The sequence below is a fragment of the Musca vetustissima genome, unplaced genomic scaffold (genome assembly GCF_032173495.1).
Source record: "Musca vetustissima isolate MV318-11 ecotype Yass unplaced genomic scaffold, APGP_CSIRO_Mvet_v1 utg24406, whole genome shotgun sequence".
In the NCBI taxonomy this organism is placed as follows: Eukaryota; Metazoa; Arthropoda; class Insecta; order Diptera; family Muscidae; genus Musca; species Musca vetustissima.
The window spans coordinates 106,721-128,833 of record NW_026876036.1 but is presented as its reverse complement, the minus strand read 5'-3'; the positions used below and the strand labels follow the sequence as shown (position 1 = coordinate 128,833).

Genomic DNA, 22,113 nt, shown 5'->3' with positions numbered 1-22,113 from the left:
ATATTTTTTCAATCTCCCATCAAGGCGTGGATTTTTTAAAGAATATTTTTTCAATCTCCCATCAAGGCGTGGATTTTTTAAAGAATATTTTTTCAATCCCCCATCAAGGCGTGGATTTTTTAAAGAATATTTTTTCGAGCTTAGGGTTGATAGGGATGTACGGTTGTAACAACCGTCCATTCGGAGACTATGTCAATTGTGATCATCCTTTTTTACCTGCAAAGAAAAGAAAAGTGGAAGAACAAGGAGAACAGATAGCCAGAGAAGGAAAAATTGTATTTTAACCATGTCAAATTTTTGACAAAGCCTAGGATCTGGTTTGGGTCTATTTTAGAGAAGAATGCTAGATTACCAATTTCACATCTTCCAAACTGTTTATGTCTTCTGCTAATCAGCGATGAACATTCACAGAGAATACGTCAATTGTTTCTAGTTCTTCTTCGTCCTCACATAGGCGACAGTAATCCTCCCCACTGGAGTCCCACTTCGAAGTGAGTGACCTGTCACGCCTTGCAGTGACCTGTTATGATCCCCCACCTGTTATGATCTTATTGTGTGTCAGCAGCGAGAGAATTCAGGCCAGATAGATTTTGAGATTCTGCAAGCAGGTTCTCTCAGCCATCTGTTGCCGACTACCTCTCAGTAGTCGAACGGATTCTGCCAATGAAATAGCCGATGGCAGGTTTCACAGATCTCTCAATCGGAAGATTTTACGACTGTGAGCCCCCTCGAGCAAGCTTGACGGCTATCTCATTCCCTTCAATGTCACTATGTCCTGGAACCGAACATAAACTAACTATCTGTCGTATATCATTCAGTGCGGACTTGCAATCATGAACTGCTTTGAGTTTATAGTACGCGACTTAACCGCTTTAAGGGCCGCCTGACTATCGACATATATAGTCCCGTAATGTCGGCAGTAAGTGATTTTACCATCTCGGTGATTGCAAGGATTTCCATACTAGGAAACTCCACTTTGATGTCATTAAAGTCTCTGTGAGAGGGAACATAGTCACTAATATGACTATTCCCCCTCAAGAGGTCACAACCTGGCGTTATGTTTAGGATATTAGCATGACCATAGTTCAACGATTTCAAGGCATCCGTTTCCAGGAGCCTCAGGGCACTCCTGGCCGCCTGGAATTTAATCAGAATGTCCAGTGGTTGGAGATCCAGAATTGCATTCAAGGCTGCCTGTGGTGTACTTCTTAACGCTCCGGTGATCAGAATTGAAGCCGATCGCTGTACTAAACTTAATTTTGTCAGCAGCATCTTTTTGTTGACTCCCTGCCACCAAACAAGGCAACCATAAGTAAGAATGGGTAGGACGATCGTCATATGCAGCCAGCGTATTATCTCGGGTCTTAATCCCCAGCTCTTACCTATGGAGTTCTTATAAGAGTAGAGTGCCAGCAGTCCTTTCTTAGAGTGTTTCTCCACATTTCTATTCCACGTTAGTTTCAAGGATGGTGCCAAGGTATTTTGCTTCACCAGAAGCCGCAAAAGGGAAGATAGTACTCCTCCCTGTGGTGTGCCTCTGTTGACAGATTTCCTCACGGAACTCTCTCCTAAGGATGAGTTGATAATTCTGCTTTCCAGCATTCTATCAATCCATTCCGTTAGGAGTGAGGGGATATCTGTGCTTACGAAAGCAGAATGGATGGTTTCTAGCTTCACATTGTTGAATGCTCTCTCAATGTCGAGGAATTTTGCCAAAGTGTAGCCAGAGGACTCCATATTCTTCTCTATGCATCCAACAACCTCATGTAAGGGTGTATCCACTGATTTGCCTTTGATGTGTGCATGATGGGAGTTGCTAAGTTTAATTTGGTCAATAGCTTTCCTAATTTCTGAGTCTAGTAACCATTCTAAAGTCTTGAGTAGAAAGGAAGAGAGACTAATCGGTTTGGATTTTTAATGAATATTTTTCAGGGCTCCCATAGAGGTGGGAATTTTTTTAAAGAATATTTTCTAGGGCTCCCATGGAGGTGGGGATTTGTTAAAGAATAATTTTTAGGGCGCCAAAAGAGGCATGGATTTTTTAAAGTTTTTTTATTATAAAATTATAATTTATTTAAATACTATATTTTTATAATAACTTAATTTTATATCTCTAGAACAAAAAACAAACAAAACACATAGAAGGGGGTCCCACCGGGGGTGGGTTACAACAATTAACCTTAAAATCGTACAAATCACAGTTTTTCTTTTGATCGTCACATATATCTAAGTCATCCAGCTCACTTTAGATATTCACCTGCGGCATATAATTAACAAAAGTGCTGTGCATTTTTTGTGTAATCATCTTAAAGGGTCCAATAATCGATATGGCCATTATAACAAAGGTGACAAATTTAAATAGCCTCTTATGGGTAAAATTGCGTTGAAAGAACCCGGTGTCATAGCCAAAGATCTGAGCCAACATACCGGTGACAAATGTCAAAAGGCCCAAGGAGGTATGCAGCAGTTTCATGGCAACACGGCTAGAGGGTAAGATCAGGGTACAGAAACCGGCGATGAAATTTATGAAACAGAATATGCAGGCAGCCAAACCTGAGAGAGAGGGGAAGGGATGTTATTAGTTTATATTTAATACGATTTTTTCTTCAATTATTCGATCTTACCAAATTTTGCATGACGTGACTTAAAATGGGTCTCTTTACCCCAGTATTTTTGCAGTGTTCCAATGATACCCAAAAATCCACCCATAAATTGTAATAAGGCATGCAGCAGTGTCTTACTTTCCGCCGCATAGTCATCGAATAGAATATTGGCCCGATAACGGACCATTACACCCTCGGCCATTAGGAGAACAAACTGAAAATGGGGAGAAATGGAACAAATTAGAAATGAGTGGTTTTGGGTCCATCAAAGGTATACCTACCCCAAGTGTACAAAGATGGGCATGCAGGGCGGTCTTTTGAAATTCTAGTAGCCAACATTTATAGACCATATACGAGGTCAGTGTCACAATTAAAACGTGATTGAATAAATTCATGCCCACCGCCATCAGGGTGGGAAAACTTTGTATGGGCAGCGGGGTATAGCCATCAGCAGCATGGGTAATATTGAATTGGCATTCCATGTGGGGTTGTTGCTGCTGCTGCATGAGGACATTTAAATTAAAAACTGAAAATGGAAAAGGAAAAAATAAAAAAATAATTTTTTTTTAAGAATTTTTTTAGGGATTTTTTAAAGAATATTTTTTAGATCTCCAAAAGAGGCGTGGATTTTTCAAGGCATATTTTTTAGAGCTCCAAAAGAGGCGTGTATTTTTCAAAAAAAAATATTTTTAGAGCTCCAATAGAGGCGTGGATTTTTCAAGGCATATTTTTTAGGACTCTGTTGGAGGTGGGGATTTTTTTAAAGAATATTTTTTAGGGTCCATAACAAGGCGTGGATTTTTTAAAGAATATTTTTTTAGGGTCCATAACAAGGCGTGGTTTTTTTAAAGAATATTTTTTAGGGTCCATAACAAGGCGTGGGTTTTTTAAAGAATATTTTTTAGGGTCCATAACAAGACGTGGATTTTTTAAAGAATATTTTTTAGGGTCCATAACAAGGCGTGGATTTTTTAAAGAATATTTTTTAGGGTCCATAACAAGGCGTGGATTTTTTAAAGAATATGGAGATTTTTTAAAGAATATTTTTTAGGGTCCATAACAAGGCGTGGATTTTTTAAAGAATATTTTTTAGGGTCCATAACAAGGCGTGGATTTTTTAAAGAATATTTTTTAGGGTCCATAACAAGGCGTGGATTTTTTAAAGAATATTTTTTAGGGTCCATAACAAGGCGTGGATTTTTTAAAGAATATTTTTTAGGGTCCATAACAAGGCGTGGATTTTTTAAAGAATATTTTTTAGGGTCCATAACAAGGCGTGGATTTTTTAAAGAATATTTTTTAGGGTCCATAACAAGGCGTGGATTTTTTAAAGAATATTTTTTAGGGTCCATAACAAGGCGTGGATTTTTTAAAGAATATTTTTTAGGGTCCATAACAAGGCGTGGATTTTTTAAAGAATATTTTTTAGGGTCCATAACAAGGCGTGGATTTTTTAAAGAATATTTTTTAGGGTCCATAACAAGGCGTGGATTTTTTAAAGAATATTTTTTAGGGTCCATAACAAGGCGTGGATTTTTTAAAGAATATTTTTTAGGGTCCATAACAAGGCGTGGATTTTTTAAAGAATATTTTTTAGGGTCCATAACAAGGCGTGGATTTTTTAAAGAATATTTTTTAGGGCTCCCATCAAGGCGTGGATTTTTTAAAGAATATTTTTTAGGGCTCCCATCAAGGCGTGGATTTTTTAAAGAATATTTTAAGAGCTCCCATCAAAGCGTGCATTTTTTAAAGAATATTTTTCGAGCTCCCATCAAGGCGTGGATTTTTAAAGAATATTTTTTCGAGCTCCCATCAAGGCGTGGATTTTTTAAAGAATATTTTTTAGGGTCCATAACAAGGCGTGGATTTTTTAAAGAATATTTTTAAGGGCTCCCATCAAGGCGTGGATTTTTTAAAGAATATTTTTTTAAGGGCTACCATGGTGGTGGGGATATTTTAAAGAATATTTTTTAGGGCTCCTATGGAGGTGGGGATTTTTTAAAGATTATTTTTTTCGGGCTCATGGAAATACCCATATCACAATTTATGTTTGTTTTTGCACATACCTTCATTATTACACGACATGTTGTTGTTGCTTGCTACCGCAGTTATAAATTATTTTAATTATAGTTAATATGGTGTTGTTGTTTTTTTGGTATTTTTATTTTTTGTTATCACAGTTAAGTTTTTTTTTTTTTGGTTAGATTTTGAGCCCCAACCGCCGAGTTCCACTCCACTCAGCCACTATAAAATTCGAATGCGAACTAAACGAACCGCACGCGTCTGTTACCGTTTTGTGAATGTGGCGTTAGCCCCATGGAGCATTGAGAATAAACCCCCATAACGTTTGTCGGTGGTGGTGAGTTGTTGTTGTATTTGTTGTTATTTCCTTTCAAATCTTGTAAGCGAACAGAACAAAAAAAAAAAATCACAGCAACTACAAAACAAATGACACTGAAATAACAACAAATATTGAGATCAGGCCAAAAAGAACAACAACAAACGGGTTTTAGTTAATCTTAACACCGCGTATCGAACGAAGGAATCGAAACAAAAAAGCTTTGTTCTTTAATTCTTTGAAAATAAAATTTGAAATAAAAATAATATTGGCGAGTTGTGACGTCATAAGTTTCTGTGTCGGATCATTGGTAAATCCCCAAAAGAGTGTTTTTTTTCTTAAATGAGATTGAGATGATTTTTTAATACAAAAAAAATAATATTGAGTCATGATCACGTTTATTTCAATAAGCAAAAAGAGAGAAAGAGAGAGTGGAATGAGATAAAAAAGAAAAAAACAAAAAATTATGATATACAGTACGATCTCAATATTGGGAGCCCTAAAATAATTTTTAAAATCCACGCGAATATATATGGGAGCTATATCTAAATCTAAACCGATTTTCACGAAACTTAGCACACATCATTCTAGACTCAATATAGTACGCTATGCAAAATTTCGTGCAAATCGAAAGATATATAGGGACTTTGGTACAGCATTTACTTTAAATCGGACGAAAATATATATGGGAGCTATATCTAAACCGATTTTCACGAAACTTAACACACATCATTATTGACTCAATTTAGTACGTTATGCCAAATTTCGTGCAAATCGAAAGATATATAGGGACTTTGGTGCATCATTTACCCTAAATCGGACGAATATGTATATGGGAGCTATATATAAATCTGAACCGATTTTCACAAAATTTAACACACATCGTTCTAGACTTAATTCAGTACGTTATGCCAAATTTCGTGCAAATCGAAGTATATATAGAGACTTTGGTACACCAATTAACTTAAATCGGACGAAAATATATATGGCGGCTATATCTAAATCTGAACCGATTTTCACGAAACTTAGCACACATCATAATTGACTCAATTTAGTACGTTATGCCAAATTTCGTGCAAATCGAAAGATATTTGAAGGGACTTTGGTGCACCATTTACCTTAAATCGGACGAAAATATATATGGGAGCTATATCTAAATCTAAACTGATTTTCACAAAATTTAACACACATCGTTCTAGACTTAATTCAGTACGTTATGCAAAATTTCGTGCAAATCGAATGATATATAGGGACTTTGGTACAGCTTTTACTTTAAATCGGACGAAAATATATATGGGAGCTACATCTAAATCTAAACCGATTTTCACGAAACTTAGCACACATCATTATTGACTCAATTTAGTACGTTATGTCAAATTTCGTGCAAATCGAAATATATTTAGGGACTTTGGTGCACCATTTACCTTAAATCGGACGAAAATATATATGGCAGCTATATCAAAATCTGAACCGATTTTTCGGAAAATTAGCCCACATCATTATTGACTCAATTTAATTCGTTATGCAAAATTTCGTGCAAATCGATATATATATTTAGGGACTTTGGCGCACCATTTACCTTAAATCGGACGAAAATATATATGGGAGCTATATCTAAATCTGAACCGATTTTTCGGAAACTTAGCACACACCACCGAAAGATATATAGGGACTTTGGTGCATCACTTACCCTAAATCGGACGAAAATATATATGAGAGCAATATGTAAATCTGAACCGATTTTTCCCAATATCAATAGGATTCGTCCTTGCGCCAAATAAATGATCTGTGCCAAATTTTATCCAAATCAGATGATAAATGCGACCTGTACTTTGTTTACAATTTAACTTCAACAGACGGACGGACGGACATACATAAATCGACTCAGAAAGTGATTCTATGCATATTCTCAAAAGGAACCATGGGTCTATCTCGTTTCCTTTTGCCTGTTACAAACATTTGCACACATACATAATACCCTGTACCACAGTGTGGTGAAGGGTATAAAAATCCACACCTCTGTAATGGGAGCCGTAAGAAATATTCTTTTAAAAAATCCACGCCTTGATGGGAGGTCTAAAAAATATTCTTTTAAAAAATCCACGCCTTGATGGGAGGTCTAAAAAATATTCTTTTAAAAAATCCCCACCTCCATTAGAGCCGTAAGAAATATTCTTTAAAAAATCCACACCTTGATGGGAGCTCTGAAAAATATTCTTTAAAAAATCCACGCCTTGATGGGAGCTCTGAAAAATATTCTTTAAAAAATCCACGCCTTGATGGGAGCTCTGAAAAATATTCTTTAAAAAATCCACGCCTTGATGGGAGCTCTGAAAAATATTCTTTAAAAAATCCACGCCTTGATGGGAGCTCTGAAAAATATTCTTTAAAAAATCCACGCCTTGATGGGAGCTCTAAAAAATACTCTATAAAAAATCCACGCCTTGATGGGAGCTCTAAAAAATATTCTTTAAAAAATCCACGCCTTGATGGGTGTTCTAAAAAATATTCTTTAAAAAATCCACGCCTTGATGGGAGCTCTGAAAAATATTCTTTAAAAAATCCACGCCTTGATGGGAGCTCTAAAAAATATTTTTTAAAAAATTCAGGCCTTGATGGGAGCTCTGAAAAATATTCTTTAAAAAATCCACGCCTTGATGGGAGCTCTGAAAAATATTCTTTAAAAAATCCACGCCTTGATGGGAGCTCTGAAAAATATTCTTTAAAAAATCCACGCCTTGATGGGAGCTCTAAAAAATATTCTTTAAAAAATTCACGCCTTAATGGGAGCTCTAAAAAAATATTCTTTAAAAAATCCACGCCTCTTTGGGAGCCTATAAATTGATTTCAATATTTATTTTTTATTTTTTCTAGTAATTTCTTGTTGTTGTTATTATTATTAATTACTCATTAATTGTTATTTTTTAATTATTAATAATTTGGCAATGGTCATTAAATGTACTTTTACTTTTTTCAACATTTATAAATATTTAATTATTTTTTTACCAATTGTAATTGTCTGCCGTATAACTAATCGAAATGCTTGTTCTTCAAAATTTAGAGTTTATTGCTTATTAAAACATGTTATATAACAATTGAAAATTGTTTTTTTTTTTTGTTCCATTGTGGCTAACGTTTCCTCTATCCACAGCTGTTCGGTAGAGACCTTTTATTTCACAGTTGAATAAACGCTGCGGTCAAAATCCGTTAATGCACGATTTCATGAAGTGTACCGATAGACTTAATTTGTTAATGAATTTCTAATAAGTAGTTCAATGGCTAAATATAGTCCTTGAAAAAAATATTATTTAAAAAAATTCACGCCTATATTGTTGAAGACAAAAAATTATTTAAAAAAAGTCTAGACCCCAAAAAATATTCTTTAAAAAATCCATGCCCTATATAGACCCTAAAAAATTTCGATTATTTTCTTCTAAATTTTATTCCGAATTATTTTCTTCCAAATTTCCATATGTATGCACATATTTAATGGCCACTTACGAACTTTGTCCAGCCATGTGAGATCCATATAACCCGCCACATAGCTTTTGCAAATGATTTGACTTTCTTTTCACTTAGAATATTTTTGAATTGTTGATGATTTTCTTTCTATCTTGGGAAATTCCATAGAAATTCCTGGGGCATAGTTGCTGAACGGCCGATCCATTATCTTGGTTAAACAAACACGAAATAAACGTATTTTTCTTATCTTCTACGTGAGGAGTTCAGTGAAATAATAGTTATACATATGTAGACATGTATATCAGAATCGCCATTATATGTGTGCCAATACGGCGGAGAAGTTTTCGGAAAAAACACACACAATTTGACAAGATATTGATACAAATTACTATTCAAAAAAATCGAAAAAAAAACTAATCAATGAATTTCATTGATATTAGGGTGGAATGAAAAATAAAATAATATTATACACATTAAAAATTGGAGCCCTAAAAATATTCTTTAAAAAATCGAGACCTCTATGGGAGCCCTAAAAATATTCTGTAAACAATCCTGGCCTCTATGAGACCCCTAAAAATATTCCCAAAAAACATTCTCTAAAAAAATCCAGGCCTCTATGAGACTCCTAAAAATATTTAAAAAATCCAAAATTATTGAAAAATTCCACGCCTTGTGTAGACCTCGGGAAAAATTATTTAAAAAATTCAAAATTATTGAAAAATTCCACGCCTTGTGTAGACCTCGGGAAAAATTATTTAAAAAATTCAAAATTATTGAAAAATTCCACGCCTTGTGTAGACCTCGGGAAAAATTATTTAAAAAATTCAAAATTATTGAAAAATTCCACGCCTTGTGTAGACCTCGGGAAAAATTATTTAAAAAATTCAAAATTATTGAAAAATTCCACGCCTTATGTTGACCTCGGGAAAAATAATTTAAAAAATCTACGCCTTATATGGGACGTTGTAGACCTCGGAAAAAATTATTTAAAAAATCTACGCCTTATATGTGACGTTGTAGACCTTATGTAGACCTCGGAAAAAATTATTTAACAAATCCACGCCTTATATGGGACGTTGTAGACCTCGGAAAAAATTATTTAAAAAATCCACGCCTTATATGGGACGTTGTAGACCTCGGAAAAAATTATTTAAAAAATCCACGCCTTATATGGGACGTTGTAGACCTCGGAAAAAATTATTTAACAAATCCACGCCTTATATGGGACGTTGTAGACCTCGGAAAAAATTATTTAAAAAATCCACGCCTTATATGGGACGTTGTAGACCTCGGAAAAAATTATTTAAAAAATCCACGCCTTATATGGGACGTTGTAGACCTCGGAAAAAATTATTTAAAAAATCCACGCCTTATATGGGACGTTGTAGACCTCGGAAAAAATTATTTAAAAAATCCACGCCTTATATGGGACGTTGTAGACCTCGGAAAAAATTATTTAAAAAATCCACGCCTTATATGGGACGTTGTAGACCTCGGAAAAAATTATTTAAAAAATCCACGCCTTATATGGGACGTTGTAGACCTCGGAAAAAATTATTTAAAAAATCCACGCCTTATATGGGACGTTGTAGACCTCGGAAAAAATTATTTAAAAAATCCACGCCTTATATGGGACGTTGTAGACCTCGGAAAAAATTATTTAAAAAATCCACGCCTTATATGGGACGTTGTAGACCTCGGAAAAAATTATTTAAAAAATCCACGCCTTATATGGGACGTTGTAGACCTCGGAAAAAATTATTTAAAAAATCCACGCCTTATATGGGACGTTGTAGACCTCGGAAAAAATTATTTAAAAAATCCACGCCTTATATGGGACGTTGTAGACTTCGGAAAAAATTATTTAAAAAATCCACGCCTTATATGGGACGTTGTAGACCTCGGAAAAAATTATTTAAAAAATCCACGCCTTATATGGGACGTTGTAGACCTCGGAAAAAATTATTTAAAAAATCCACGCCTTATATGGGACGTTGTAGACCTCGGAAAAAATTATTTAAAAAATCCACGCCTTATATGGGACGTTGTATACTTCGATTTTTTTTTAATATCCACGCCGGGAAAAATTATTTAAAAAATCACGTCTTGAAAAATATTTTTTGTAAATCAACGCCTTGTATAGGTGCTAAAAATTTTTTTTTCCACACAATTTGAACCCTGCTTAGAAATTCAAACGTATTTTAATGTACCCCAAATGCATATTTATTATCTTCCATCTCAATCTCCGATAATTATTTCGAAATACAAAAAACCTCCAGAATTTTACTTTCAGTAAAATTGAGTGTGTTTTTTGTTGTTGTTGTTCCTATTGTTAAGGTCAAACATTTGTAATCACATAGATCTCAGACAGAACCACAAGTTACGTTTGGTTTCGATTTTTGTTTGGCGAACTAGAATTGAGTTTCAACCAAAAAAGGTTTTTGGTGGTTAACTAAAAAATATTGGTAATGATATTGAAAATGATTTTGTATTCGATTTAGATTTAATTTGCAAAAATGAAAAATTCGATACCCTACAAAAAATCGAAAAAATATAAAAAAAATAATTAAAAAATATTTTCTAACCCCTCCTACAAATTTTTATTTTCTCCCCCTTCTTATCCACTTATTTTCAGATCTGAAAGGTCTAGCTAATTTTCCACGCGTCTCCTGTCCAAGAAAGGGATAATTTATGACCTCTACATTTTTATTTTTAAATATTAAAAATAATTTCGTATTCTTTTGTTAATATTGACCTTGTTACGAAGGAGAGGGGAAGGGATTGGTATTTTTAATTGTTATAAACTTTAAAAATAAAAAAAATCAACTCTTGCCGCTTAGCTCTTAGCTGAAGCTTAGCTCACATACGAAGTCGTTGTTTGAAACCAGCCATAACATTTAAAACGCTGACAAACAAAGCAGATGTTCTCTCGTTAACAAATCGCAGTATGGGGACCTCCCAACCACCCTGCTCTACCCCTTAGTGTGAATAAAATTTTTTTGCGGCCCTTAGTTTTCATTGGGGATTTTTTTTGCAGTTCGGCGATTTTTTTTTATTTTTGCAGTTGCATTTTATTTGTAATCTGAATGCTGGATGCCTTTTTTGTAGCTTTGTGAGACAGTTCTGTTATAGATTTTCGTATTAGAGGGTGTATTAGCTGGCGGGTAATGTAAAAAAAGCGAAGTGAAAATATTGCAGTATTCTTATCAAAAGGAATTTTTGGAATTCCCCAACTAAGTCGATGAAAAGTGGCAAGAGGAGCTTCGTTGAGAGGTTCTGTCTGGAAAATATTTTAAAAATTCTTCGGTCTTATTTTTTAATATGTAATTCCCATAAAGTGGAACTGAGTGGAAATTTTGTAAAGTACCAAAAATATTCCCTTTGGCTTCTAAGAAATCTTTATTTGAATTATTTTTAAATTGTGATCATGATCCTCGTAAAACGTTCGACTGAATTCCCGCATTCGAATCATTGTTTGTTTCAAATTAAAATAAATCATAAAGTGAGAGACAAGTGAGATGCCATAAATAATTCAAGAAGATTACAAAAACAAACATTAACATTAATTTTAGAAATAAAAATAAACAACAACTCTTAATAAATTATTTTAAAAATAATTTGAAAGAATCCAAACATAATTAATGAAAAAAATATTTAAAAACATCCACGTTTAATTAATTAATAAAAAAATATTTTTAAAAAAATCCACGCTTAATCTTAATATATAAAAGAGCTTAGTGTTAGTGAGTGAGTAACTGACAGATCATCGCCCAGACGAAACGACTAAAGCTAGAAGATTGAAATTTTGAGTGTGGGTTGTTGTTGGTGTGTAGGCGTGAGATAATACTGGGTTTTTGGAAATTCGAACTAGAAGTGTACGAAAAGTACTTACTTACTCACTTAGTAGGCTTGTGACAGAACTTTTGTTCCATAAGCCGAGCTTAGAAAAGATTTCCAGGCGCGTCGGTCTTTTGCGCAGTTTTCCAATTGGAAAGACCATTTTCGGCAATGTTGTCTTCGACTTGATCTTGCCATCGTATTCGCGGCCTTCCCCTTCTGCGTGAACCATCAGCTGGTTCGCTTTTATATGCCTTCTGGCCATTCTCACAACAAAACCTAGCAAACGTAATCGCTGCAGCTCAATACGTCTAACAATGTCGATGTCCGAGAATAGCTGGTACATCTCATGGTATTTACCATCAACGCAGATCGGCCCATAGATCTTTCGGAGAATTTTTCTTTCAAACACCCCAAGATCTGTCTCATCTACTTACGCAAGTACCCATGCTTCAGATCCATATAATAGCACAGGTAGTATCACCGTCTTCTAAAGTGTGAGTTTGGTCTGGCGGAAGGTGGCCTTGCTTTTGAGTTGTTTGCTCAGACCATAGTAGCATCGGTTGGTTGACCATCACAATCCTTTTCCGAATTTCAAAACTGATGTCATTCGTTTTATTTATGGCGGTACCAAGGTGTATAAAATCTTTGACTACCTCGAAGCCGCAGTTCCACAGTGGGTCCGAGTCTACTGGACGTCTTGCGCGTTGATATCATCAGCTTGGCCGTTTACTGCTAGACCCACTTTGGCAGACTCCTTCTCAATTTGTTCAATTATGTCGATGTATTCGGCGTAGGCGAGTAACATGTGTTGTTTGGTGTACAGAGTGTCATTTCTGTTCACTTCCCTCTTGTATGACCTTTCCCAGCAGGATGTGAAAAAAGGTCACACGACAAACTATCACCTTGTCTGAATCGTCGTTCGGTATTAAAGGGCTCCGAGAGGTCCTTTTCGATTTTAACTACTGATCATGTGCCAGTTAAAGTTATTCTGCATAGCCGAATTAATTTTGCAGGAATGCCAAACGCAGACATGGCTTTAAACACCTCTGAACGAATAGGGCTGTCGAATGCGGCTTTATAGTCGACGAATGGGTGGAATGTGTGATTTGGCGCAGAGTGAAAATCTGGTCAATGGTGGATTTGCCAGGTCTGAAGCCACATTGGTATGGTCCAATAATGTCATTGACTATTGGCTTCAGTCGTTCACACAGCACACGGGATAGCACTTTATATGCGATGGGAAGGAGACTAATTCCTCTATAGTTGGGCCATATCGCCTTGTCTCCTTTTTTGGGCACGGGACACAGGATGCTGAGGTTCCAATCATTGGACATGCATTCTTCTAGCCAAATTGTACTAATCAGCTGGTGCATGCTCCTTACCAGAATCTGACCACCAGTCTTGAATAGTTCGGATTGTAGCCCATCGGCACCGGCTGTTTTTTTATTCTTCAGCCGATTGATTGCTATTCTGACGTCATTTTTGGCTAGGTGGTATACACTCTATACCGTCATCTATTATTGGTTCTGGGATATCCACTTCACTGCTACTATTTGATAACAGAAGTCTTTCAAAATACTCCTTCCAGATCCTCAGCACGCTGTCAGTATCTGTCGCCAGGTTTCCTTCTTCATCTCTACAGGAGGATGTGCCTGCACCAAAGCCTTCGGTTTCCTGCCAGTCCCTTTCCATTGCATTTCCTGTAAGGCAATAATACCGGCTTTGCACTTCTTGAGTACATCCGCCAAACGAACAATGCGCCTGTTCTGTACAACGTGCGCACATTTCAAGTGCAGATTCGCAGATCGTGGTCCTTTATACGTTTACGGGGGTCGTCAACATTATGGGAGTTTGGTTTTCTTTTTCTTTGCTTTTTCATAGTAGGTTGGGTTTTCCGAGAGTGGGCAACTACCTGACGCCTCAACCCATTTTTTAGTTCTTATGGGTGAATTCTCGACAAATATTAGTTCACTATTTCATCGGGTGATGAAAATAGCTCCCCAGGTGGCACCGCGGGGAGGTCAGTGTGCACAATTGAGATGAAAGAGGGACCAAGATAAGCATGGACTTCGCCATGTTAAAGCCAATCAGAGCCGTTGCTTGGTATCTATCATCCCCTACGCCACCCACGAAAGGTACTAAAATGTACCAAATATGGTACCCTTTGTACTTATGTGTATAAAAAGTGCAAAAGTGGTACTAAATTTGGTACTATTTGCATTTAGTTGAGTATATAGAGATGGAATCCTGAAAGAAGGAATTAGGACTACTATTGGAGTACAGGATTGAGGTAGCTTTAAAAAAAATCGTACTTATGTGTACGAAAAGTACTAAATTTGGTGAAAGTTGATATTATGTGAGCAGATAGAGCTAGAGTCTTCAAATTGGGAATTAAAATAATTGTTGGAGTGTAGAATTGATTAATTAGAGGATATAAAAATAATTTTTAATAAATCTAAACCAAATACAGAATACAAAAATATTTATTTAAACAAATTCTTAAAAAATTAAAAACTCAATTTATTTAAATTTAATTTTTTTCTTAATTTTATTTTTTTTTCTTATTTCTAATTCCCATTATATAAACACTTAATTTTATGTAGCAGCGATTTCAATGGACCCCAACATGTGAGAATTAATATCATCAGGGTTATGACTTGTATGAGTATTGTAAAATCCTGCGAAGGGATATTATGTCTAAAAAATCCCGTCTCATAGCCATAATATTGGGCAGTCAATGCCACCACAAAGGTACCAATACCCAGCAAATTATGTAGGCACTTAGTCCAGAGGGGTTTGACACATTTCCCCAAGAATTTGGCAAAAAAGGCAGCAAATCCGGAAATTAAACTTATCAAGCAAAGAATAAAGGCAGCAAAACCTGAAGGGGAAAGAAAAGGGATTTTAGGATTTTTCTTTTAAGATCCACAAATTTATTTTTTCTACTCACCCAACTTCCCATGCAGATTATCAAATTTAAAATCATGTTGTATTGATTTGATTAGAGCTGAGGCAATACCACATCCACCACCCAAGATTTGCAGGATGCCATGTAGATAGTTCTTCGTTGTTCGGCTGTAATCCGCTGTTAGTACATTGCGATTGTAATGGCACATAATACCCTCAGCCATAAGACAGGAGAACTAGAAAATAAAAAATAATTTCGAAAAATTAAGGCTCCTTATCTGCCTTAACTATGTGGGATTCAGTAGATCTCCTTACCCCAATAACTCCCAGCCAGGCATGCAGAGCTGTACCCGCTAATCCTGTGCGCAGACACAGCCAGCTCATGTAGATGGTAACAAAGCCAATACAGATTTGTGTTAAAATATTGAAAAAATATTCTAGACGTTGACAAAGGCTGTGTGGTTCCGAATGGGTCATTTTGTTCCGATTTAAAAAAAAATACTTTATGAATTTAATGTTGTCTTATTCGAGGTAATTCGAGTTAATGAATATTTTCTTACAATGTTTGGGGTCTACTTATAAATAAAATTTCTTCGAAGGGGACCCTACCCCCTTCTTCCCGGGCTGGCAGAATAGAATTGCAGTGTCTACTCATCATTCATTTTTCCAAAGGTTAATGATCACAATTTTTTTTTTGCCTAGCACTTAGATAAGAGGAACGTGATTCGATACATTTTATTTAAACTATATTTGACTATATTTTTGTTGTTGTTGCTATCTATAAATAACACTCCCATTTGGCTCTTACATGTACATTTTTTTTTAAATCAAAATAATTAATTGGGATTAAAAAGTCTGCAATTTTTAAATAGGGATCTCAAGAACAACATTGGGGGAAAATGGATATATATTTTCAAATATAAATAAAAAATATAATTTTTTAAAATATTAAATTTTAAAAATATTTTTTAAATAAAAATAATCTTAATTAGGCGTGGATTTATTAAAAAGAATTTTTATATACCCTTAATTAGGCGTGGATTTATTAAAAAGAATTTTTATATACCCTTAATTAGGCGTGGATTTATTAAAAAGAATTTTTATATACCTTAATTAGGCGTGGATTTATTAAAAAGAATTTTTATATACCTTAATTAGGCGTGGATTTATTAAAAAGAATTTTTATATACCCTTAATTAGGCGTTTATTAAAAAGAATTTTTATATACCCTTAATTAGGCGTGGATTTATTAAAAAGAATTTTTATATACCCTTAATTAGGCGTGGATTTATTAAAAAGAATTTTTATATACCCTTAATTAGGCGTGGATTTATTAAAAAGAATTTTTATATACCCTTAATTAGGCGTGGATTTATTAAAAAGAATTTTTATATACCCTTAATTAGGCGTGGATTTATTAAAAAGAATTTTTATATACCTTAATTAGGCGTGGATTTATTAAAAAGAATTTTTATATACCTTAATTAGGCGTGGATTTATTAAAAAGAATTTTTATATCCCGTTTTTTTAAATACTTTTTATTTTTCGATTTTTTACCACAACCGGTCCCAACCGGTCGCACACTTTCTTCAATATCTTACAGCTTCCGCCTGGTATCAAATTCCATCATCACCAATCAACTAACTGTACATAGATTGAATAATTTCATTGAGGCGTTTAAAATCGATTTTTTCCGGCTCTCGATAAGCATCGCACACTTCACACTTCTATGCACATGGTACCACCTTCGATCGATATGAATAGCTTAATTGTGTTAGACATGGAAATGTTTACACACCACCACTACAGCCCTTCCCTGTCGATCAAATAACTGACAATGGCCTCTATTTTATCAGCTGGCAGATGGTGGTGTTGACTGACAGCTATTTTAGTAAGCTATTACAACAAAAATTAGTTGGGTAAATAAAAAGCACAGAAAATCGGAAAATGGTGACGAAATGTTAGTCGCCGTAGTCTACTATAAACCCTGCAAAGAGTGTATTAAAATCCACGCCTAATTGGTTACCAAGACCCCTGAAAATATTCTTTAAAAATCCACGCCTAATTGGTTACCAAGACCCCTGAAAATATTCTTTAAAAATCCACGCCTAATTGGTTACCAAGACCCCTGAAAATATTCTTTAAAAATCCACGCCTAATTGGTTACCAAGACCCCTGAAAATATTCTTTAAAAATCCACGCCTAATTGGTTACCAAGACCCCTGAAAATATTCTTTAAAAATCCACGCCTAATTGGTTACCAAGACCCCTGAAAATATTCTTTAAAAATCCACGCCTAATTGGTTACCAAGACCCCTGAAAATATTCTTTAAAAATCCACGCCTAATTGGTTACCAAGACCCCTGAAAATATTCTTTAAAAATCCACGCCTAATTGGTTACCAAGACCCCTGAAAATATTCTTTAAAAATCCACGCCTAATTGGTTACCAAGACCACCTGAAAATATTCTTTAAAAATCCACGCCTAATACCAAGACCCCTGAAAATATTAAAAATCCACGCCTAATTGGTTACCAAGACCCCTGAAAATATTCTTTAAAAATCCACGCCTAATTGGTTACCAAGACCCCTGAAAATATTCTTTAAAAATCCACGCCTAATTGGTTACCAAGACCCCTGAAAATATTCTTTAAAAATCCACGCCTAATTGGTTACCAAGACCCCTGAAAATATTCTTTAAAAATCCACGCCTAATTGGTTACCAAGACCCCTGAAAATATTCTTTAAAAATCCACGCCTAATTGCTTACCAAGACCCCTGAAAATATTCTTTAAAAATCCACGCCTAATTGGTTACCAAGACCCCTGAAAATATTCTTTAAAAATCCACGCCTAATTGGTTACCAAGACCCCTGAAAATATTCTTTAAAAATCCACGCCTAATTGGTTACCAAGACCCCTGAAAATATTCTTTAAAAATCCACGCCTAATTGGTTACCAAGACCCCTGAAAATATTCTTTAAAAATCCACGCCTAATTGGTTACCAAGACCCCTGAAAATATTCTTTAAAAATCCACGCCTAATTGGTTACCAAGACCCCTGAAAATATTCTTTAAAAATCCACGCCTAATTGGTTACCAAGACCCCTGAAAATATTCTTTAAAAATCCACGCCTAATTGGTTACCAAGACCCCTGAAAATATTCTTTAAAAATCCACGCCTTATTGGCTACCAATACCCCTGAAAATATTCTTTAAAAATCCACGCCTAAATGGCTTCCAAAGCCCCTGAAAATTTTATTTAAAAATCCACGCCTAAATGGCTTCCAAAGCCCCTGAAAATATTCTTTAAAAATCCACGCCTTATTGGCTTCCAAAGCACCTAGAAATATTCTTTAAAAATCCACGCCTAATTGGTTACCAAGACCCCTGAAAATATTCTTTAAAAATCCACGCCTAATTGGTTACCAAGACCCCTGAAAATATTCTTTAAAAATCCACGCCTTATTGGCTTTGAAGGTAGCTGAAAATATTCTTTAAAAATCCAAACCTATAGAGCTTTCTTTGGGTTTGGAAAATCCGTCACTACGTAGTGTAGGGTATTCGGACATTTTGTTATAAATCTAATAGAGAGAACAACAAATCAAATTTTTATTTTAACAAAATAGATTTCTTATCATTTTTTTTATTTATTGTTGTTGTTGTTTTTGTTGTCTTTTCATTTGCAGAGCTTTTTTTATTGTTGCTGTAGTTGAAACTAAAGTAAAAGGTTTACGAAATATTCAAAAACACAAAGACAAACACCCAAAAGAAGAAAATAGACACATTCCGAGATAAGAGAGAATGCCGGCAAGTGGAGCACCACCACCAACAACAACTCCAGAACGCAACAAGTAACAACATTTAAAGTAAAACACACATTAACAATTAATAATTACGAAATATAAATAAATTATAAACAAAACACAACAACAACAGCACCAACAACAACAAATATTCTAACGTCGAAAAATAAAACACAATGCCTAACCGAAACACTACCACGTCCAGCAGTACAATACGAACAGACTACGGCAGCACAACGTTTAAAATTTCGATTAGTAACGATTCTGTGGATACAGCCACCGCAGGAGGAGAAGGAGCAGAAGAGGATAACGAGAGTACAACAACTTCAGCGACAACAACAACCACCGCAATTGGCTATCAAAGTTTGCCATACACCTCGACTACAAATTTATATACCCGTTCCTCGTTGACATCGCGTTTGGGTAAAATGTCCATTGACACCATGCCGAACAGTGAAATGCGTCAAATTCATCAACGCATCGATTATTTTCTCAATGTTTTGAATCAGATTTGTATTGGCTTTGTGACGATATGGATGTCGTGGATGTGTTTGCGTAATGGATTGGCGGGAACAGCCTTGCATGCATGGCTCGTAACAATAGGGGTAAGTACAGAAAACAGTTAAATTTTAAAAATCCTCAAAATATTCTTACAAAATCCACGCCTAATTGCCTCCCTAGGCACCTGAAAATATTCTTACAAAATCCACGCCTAATTGCCTCCCTAGGCACCTGAAAATATTCTTACAAAATCCACGCCTAATTGCTTCCCTAGGCACCTGAAAATGTTCTTTCAAAATCCACGCCTAATTGCCTCCCTAGGCACATGAAAATATTCTTTAAAAATCCACGCCTAATTGCCTCCCTAGGCACCTGAAAATATTCTTTAAAAATCCACGCCTAATTGCCTCTCTAGGCACCTGAAAATATTCTTTAAAAATCCACGCCTAATTGCCTCTCTAGGCACCTCAAAATATTCTTTAAAAATCCACGCCTAATTTCCTCCTTAGGAACCTCAAAATATTCTTTAAAAATCCACGCCTAATTTCCTCCCTAGGCACCTCAAAATATTCTTTAAAAATCCACGCCTAATTGGCTCCCTAGGAACCTCAAAATATTCTTTAAAAATCCACGCCTAATTGCCTCCCTAGGCACCACAGAATATTCTTTAAAAATCCACGCCTAATTGCTTCCCTAGGCACCTCAAAATATTCTTTAAAAATCCACGCCTAATTGCCTCCCTAGGAACCTGAAAATATTCTTTAAAAATCCACGCCTAATTTCCTCCCTAGGCACCTCAAAATATTCTTTAAAAATCCACGCCTAATTGGCTCCCTAGGAACCTCAAAATATTCTTTAAAAATCCACGCCTAATTGGCTCCCTAGGAACTTCAAAATATTCTTTAAAAATCCACGCCTAATTGGCTCCCTAGCCACCTCAAAATATTCTTTAAAAAACCACGCCTAATTGCCTCCCTAGGAACCTCAAAATATTCTTTAAAAATCCACGCTTAATTGGCTCCCTAGGAACCTCAAAATATTCTTTAAAAAACTACGCCTAATTTCCTCCCTAGGCACCTCAAAATATTCTTTAAAAATCCACGACTAATTGGCTCCCTAGGAACCTCAAAATATTCTTTAAAAATCCACGCCTAATTGGCTTCCAAAGCACCTCGAAATATTCTCTAATAATCTGTTTTTCAGAAATCCTCACATGGGCGTATACGTGTTGACACCACTTATTCGCATCGAAGACCCAGTTATATTAATTTGTATGGTTTTCCTTCTCTTTGCAGTTCTCATTTCTTATGGCTGAAGGTATCATGTGCCTCTACAATCACAATGTCTTGACATATAATTATCGTCGCACCACCAAGACCACCATACATTGGGTACTACAGGCATTGGGTGGTGCCTGTGGCATTGCTGGGGTTATTATTAAAATTTTACAAAAAGGTTTCTCACTGCACTCTACACATGGGAAATTGGGTAAGTCCAAGTGTAACCCATAATTGAAAAATAAAAATCTTTAACCTCCCTTCAAATATTTGCAGGTTTTGCTGCCTTCATTTTATGCTGGATCAGTTTAATCTCCGGTCTCTCGGCTCTCTATTCGATGCGTTTGAAACGGTGCCTTAGTCCACTGTTGAACAAAAGCTTCCATAATCTATTGGGTCTGGTGACATTTGCTGTGGCCTTATCGGCCCAATATTATGGCTATACAACGGGATTCTTTTCACGTAAGACACCATCCCATGACTTCACCATCTTAATGAAGGTGTTGACTTTGCTGACACTCTTACTGTCCTCATGGGGTCCATTGAAATCGCTGATGCATAAAATGCGCAGCATTTATAAACATTATAGATAAATAATTATTTTTTTATATATTATTTATTGTGATTTTTATTTATAGATTATATATAAAAATTATACTTTATAAAAATATATTATATAATAATAAAGTCTGATTCAAAATAAAAAAAGAGTTCAAGGCGTATAAGTGTTGTCAACATTCATACGCCACAATGGGCGAGAATCTTTGAAGCATATTTTTTGGCGCACTGGGAGCCAATAAATATGCGTGGATTTTTATAGAATATTTTCAGCTAACTTGGGAACCAATTAGGCGTGGATTTTTTATAGAATATTTTCAGCTAACTTGGGAACCAATTAGGCGTGGATTTTTTAAGGAATATTTTTAGCTAACTTGGGGGGCCAATTAGGCGTGGATTTTTAAAGAGTATTTTGAGGTCTTTTGGAAGCCAATTAGGCGTGGATTTTTAAAGAATATTTTCAGCTAACTTGGGAGCCAATTAGGCGTGGATTTTTAAAGAATATTTTCAGCTAACTTGGGAGCCAATTAGGCGTGGATTTTTAAAGAATATTTTCAGCTAACTTGGATTTTTTTTAAAGAATATTTTCAGCTAACTTGGGAGCCAATTAGGCGTGGATTTTTAAAGAATATTTTCAGCTAACTTGGGAGCCAATTAGGCGTGGATTTTTAAAGAATATTTTCAGCTAACTTGGGAGCCAATTAGGCGTGGATTTTTAAAGAATATTTTCAGCTAACTTGGGAGCCAATTAGGCGTGGATTTTTATTTTTAAGAATATTTTCAGCTAACTTGGGAGCCAATTAGGCGTGGATTTTTAAAGAA

At 35.4% G+C, this 22,113-nt stretch overlaps 2 protein-coding genes across 2 annotated transcripts; one reads left to right on the top strand and one right to left on the bottom strand.

Moving 5' to 3' along the window:
• Positions 1 to 192: 192 nt before the first annotated feature.
• Positions 193 to 15,624, bottom strand: LOC133338578 (uncharacterized). The gene is made up of 8 exons (XM_061546748.1): positions 15,466 to 15,624; positions 15,194 to 15,386; positions 14,901 to 15,124; positions 2,885 to 3,103; positions 2,625 to 2,817; positions 2,258 to 2,553; positions 934 to 1,137; positions 193 to 216 (listed from the first exon to the last, which is right to left on the bottom strand). The coding sequence occupies exons 1-8, from the start codon at positions 15,532 to 15,534 to the stop codon at positions 193 to 195; spliced, it is 1,422 nt and encodes a 473-aa protein (XP_061402732.1). The 5' UTR covers positions 15,535 to 15,624.
• Positions 15,625 to 19,293: 3,669 nt separating this feature from the next.
• On the top strand, positions 19,294 to 21,326 carry LOC133338577 (transmembrane reductase CYB561D2-like). Its single transcript, XM_061546747.1, has 3 exons — positions 19,294 to 19,560; positions 20,752 to 20,944; positions 21,010 to 21,326. The coding sequence occupies exons 1-3, from the start codon at positions 19,384 to 19,386 to the stop codon at positions 21,324 to 21,326; spliced, it is 687 nt and encodes a 228-aa protein (XP_061402731.1). The 5' UTR covers positions 19,294 to 19,383.
• The last annotated feature ends 787 nt before the right edge of the window (positions 21,327 to 22,113 follow it).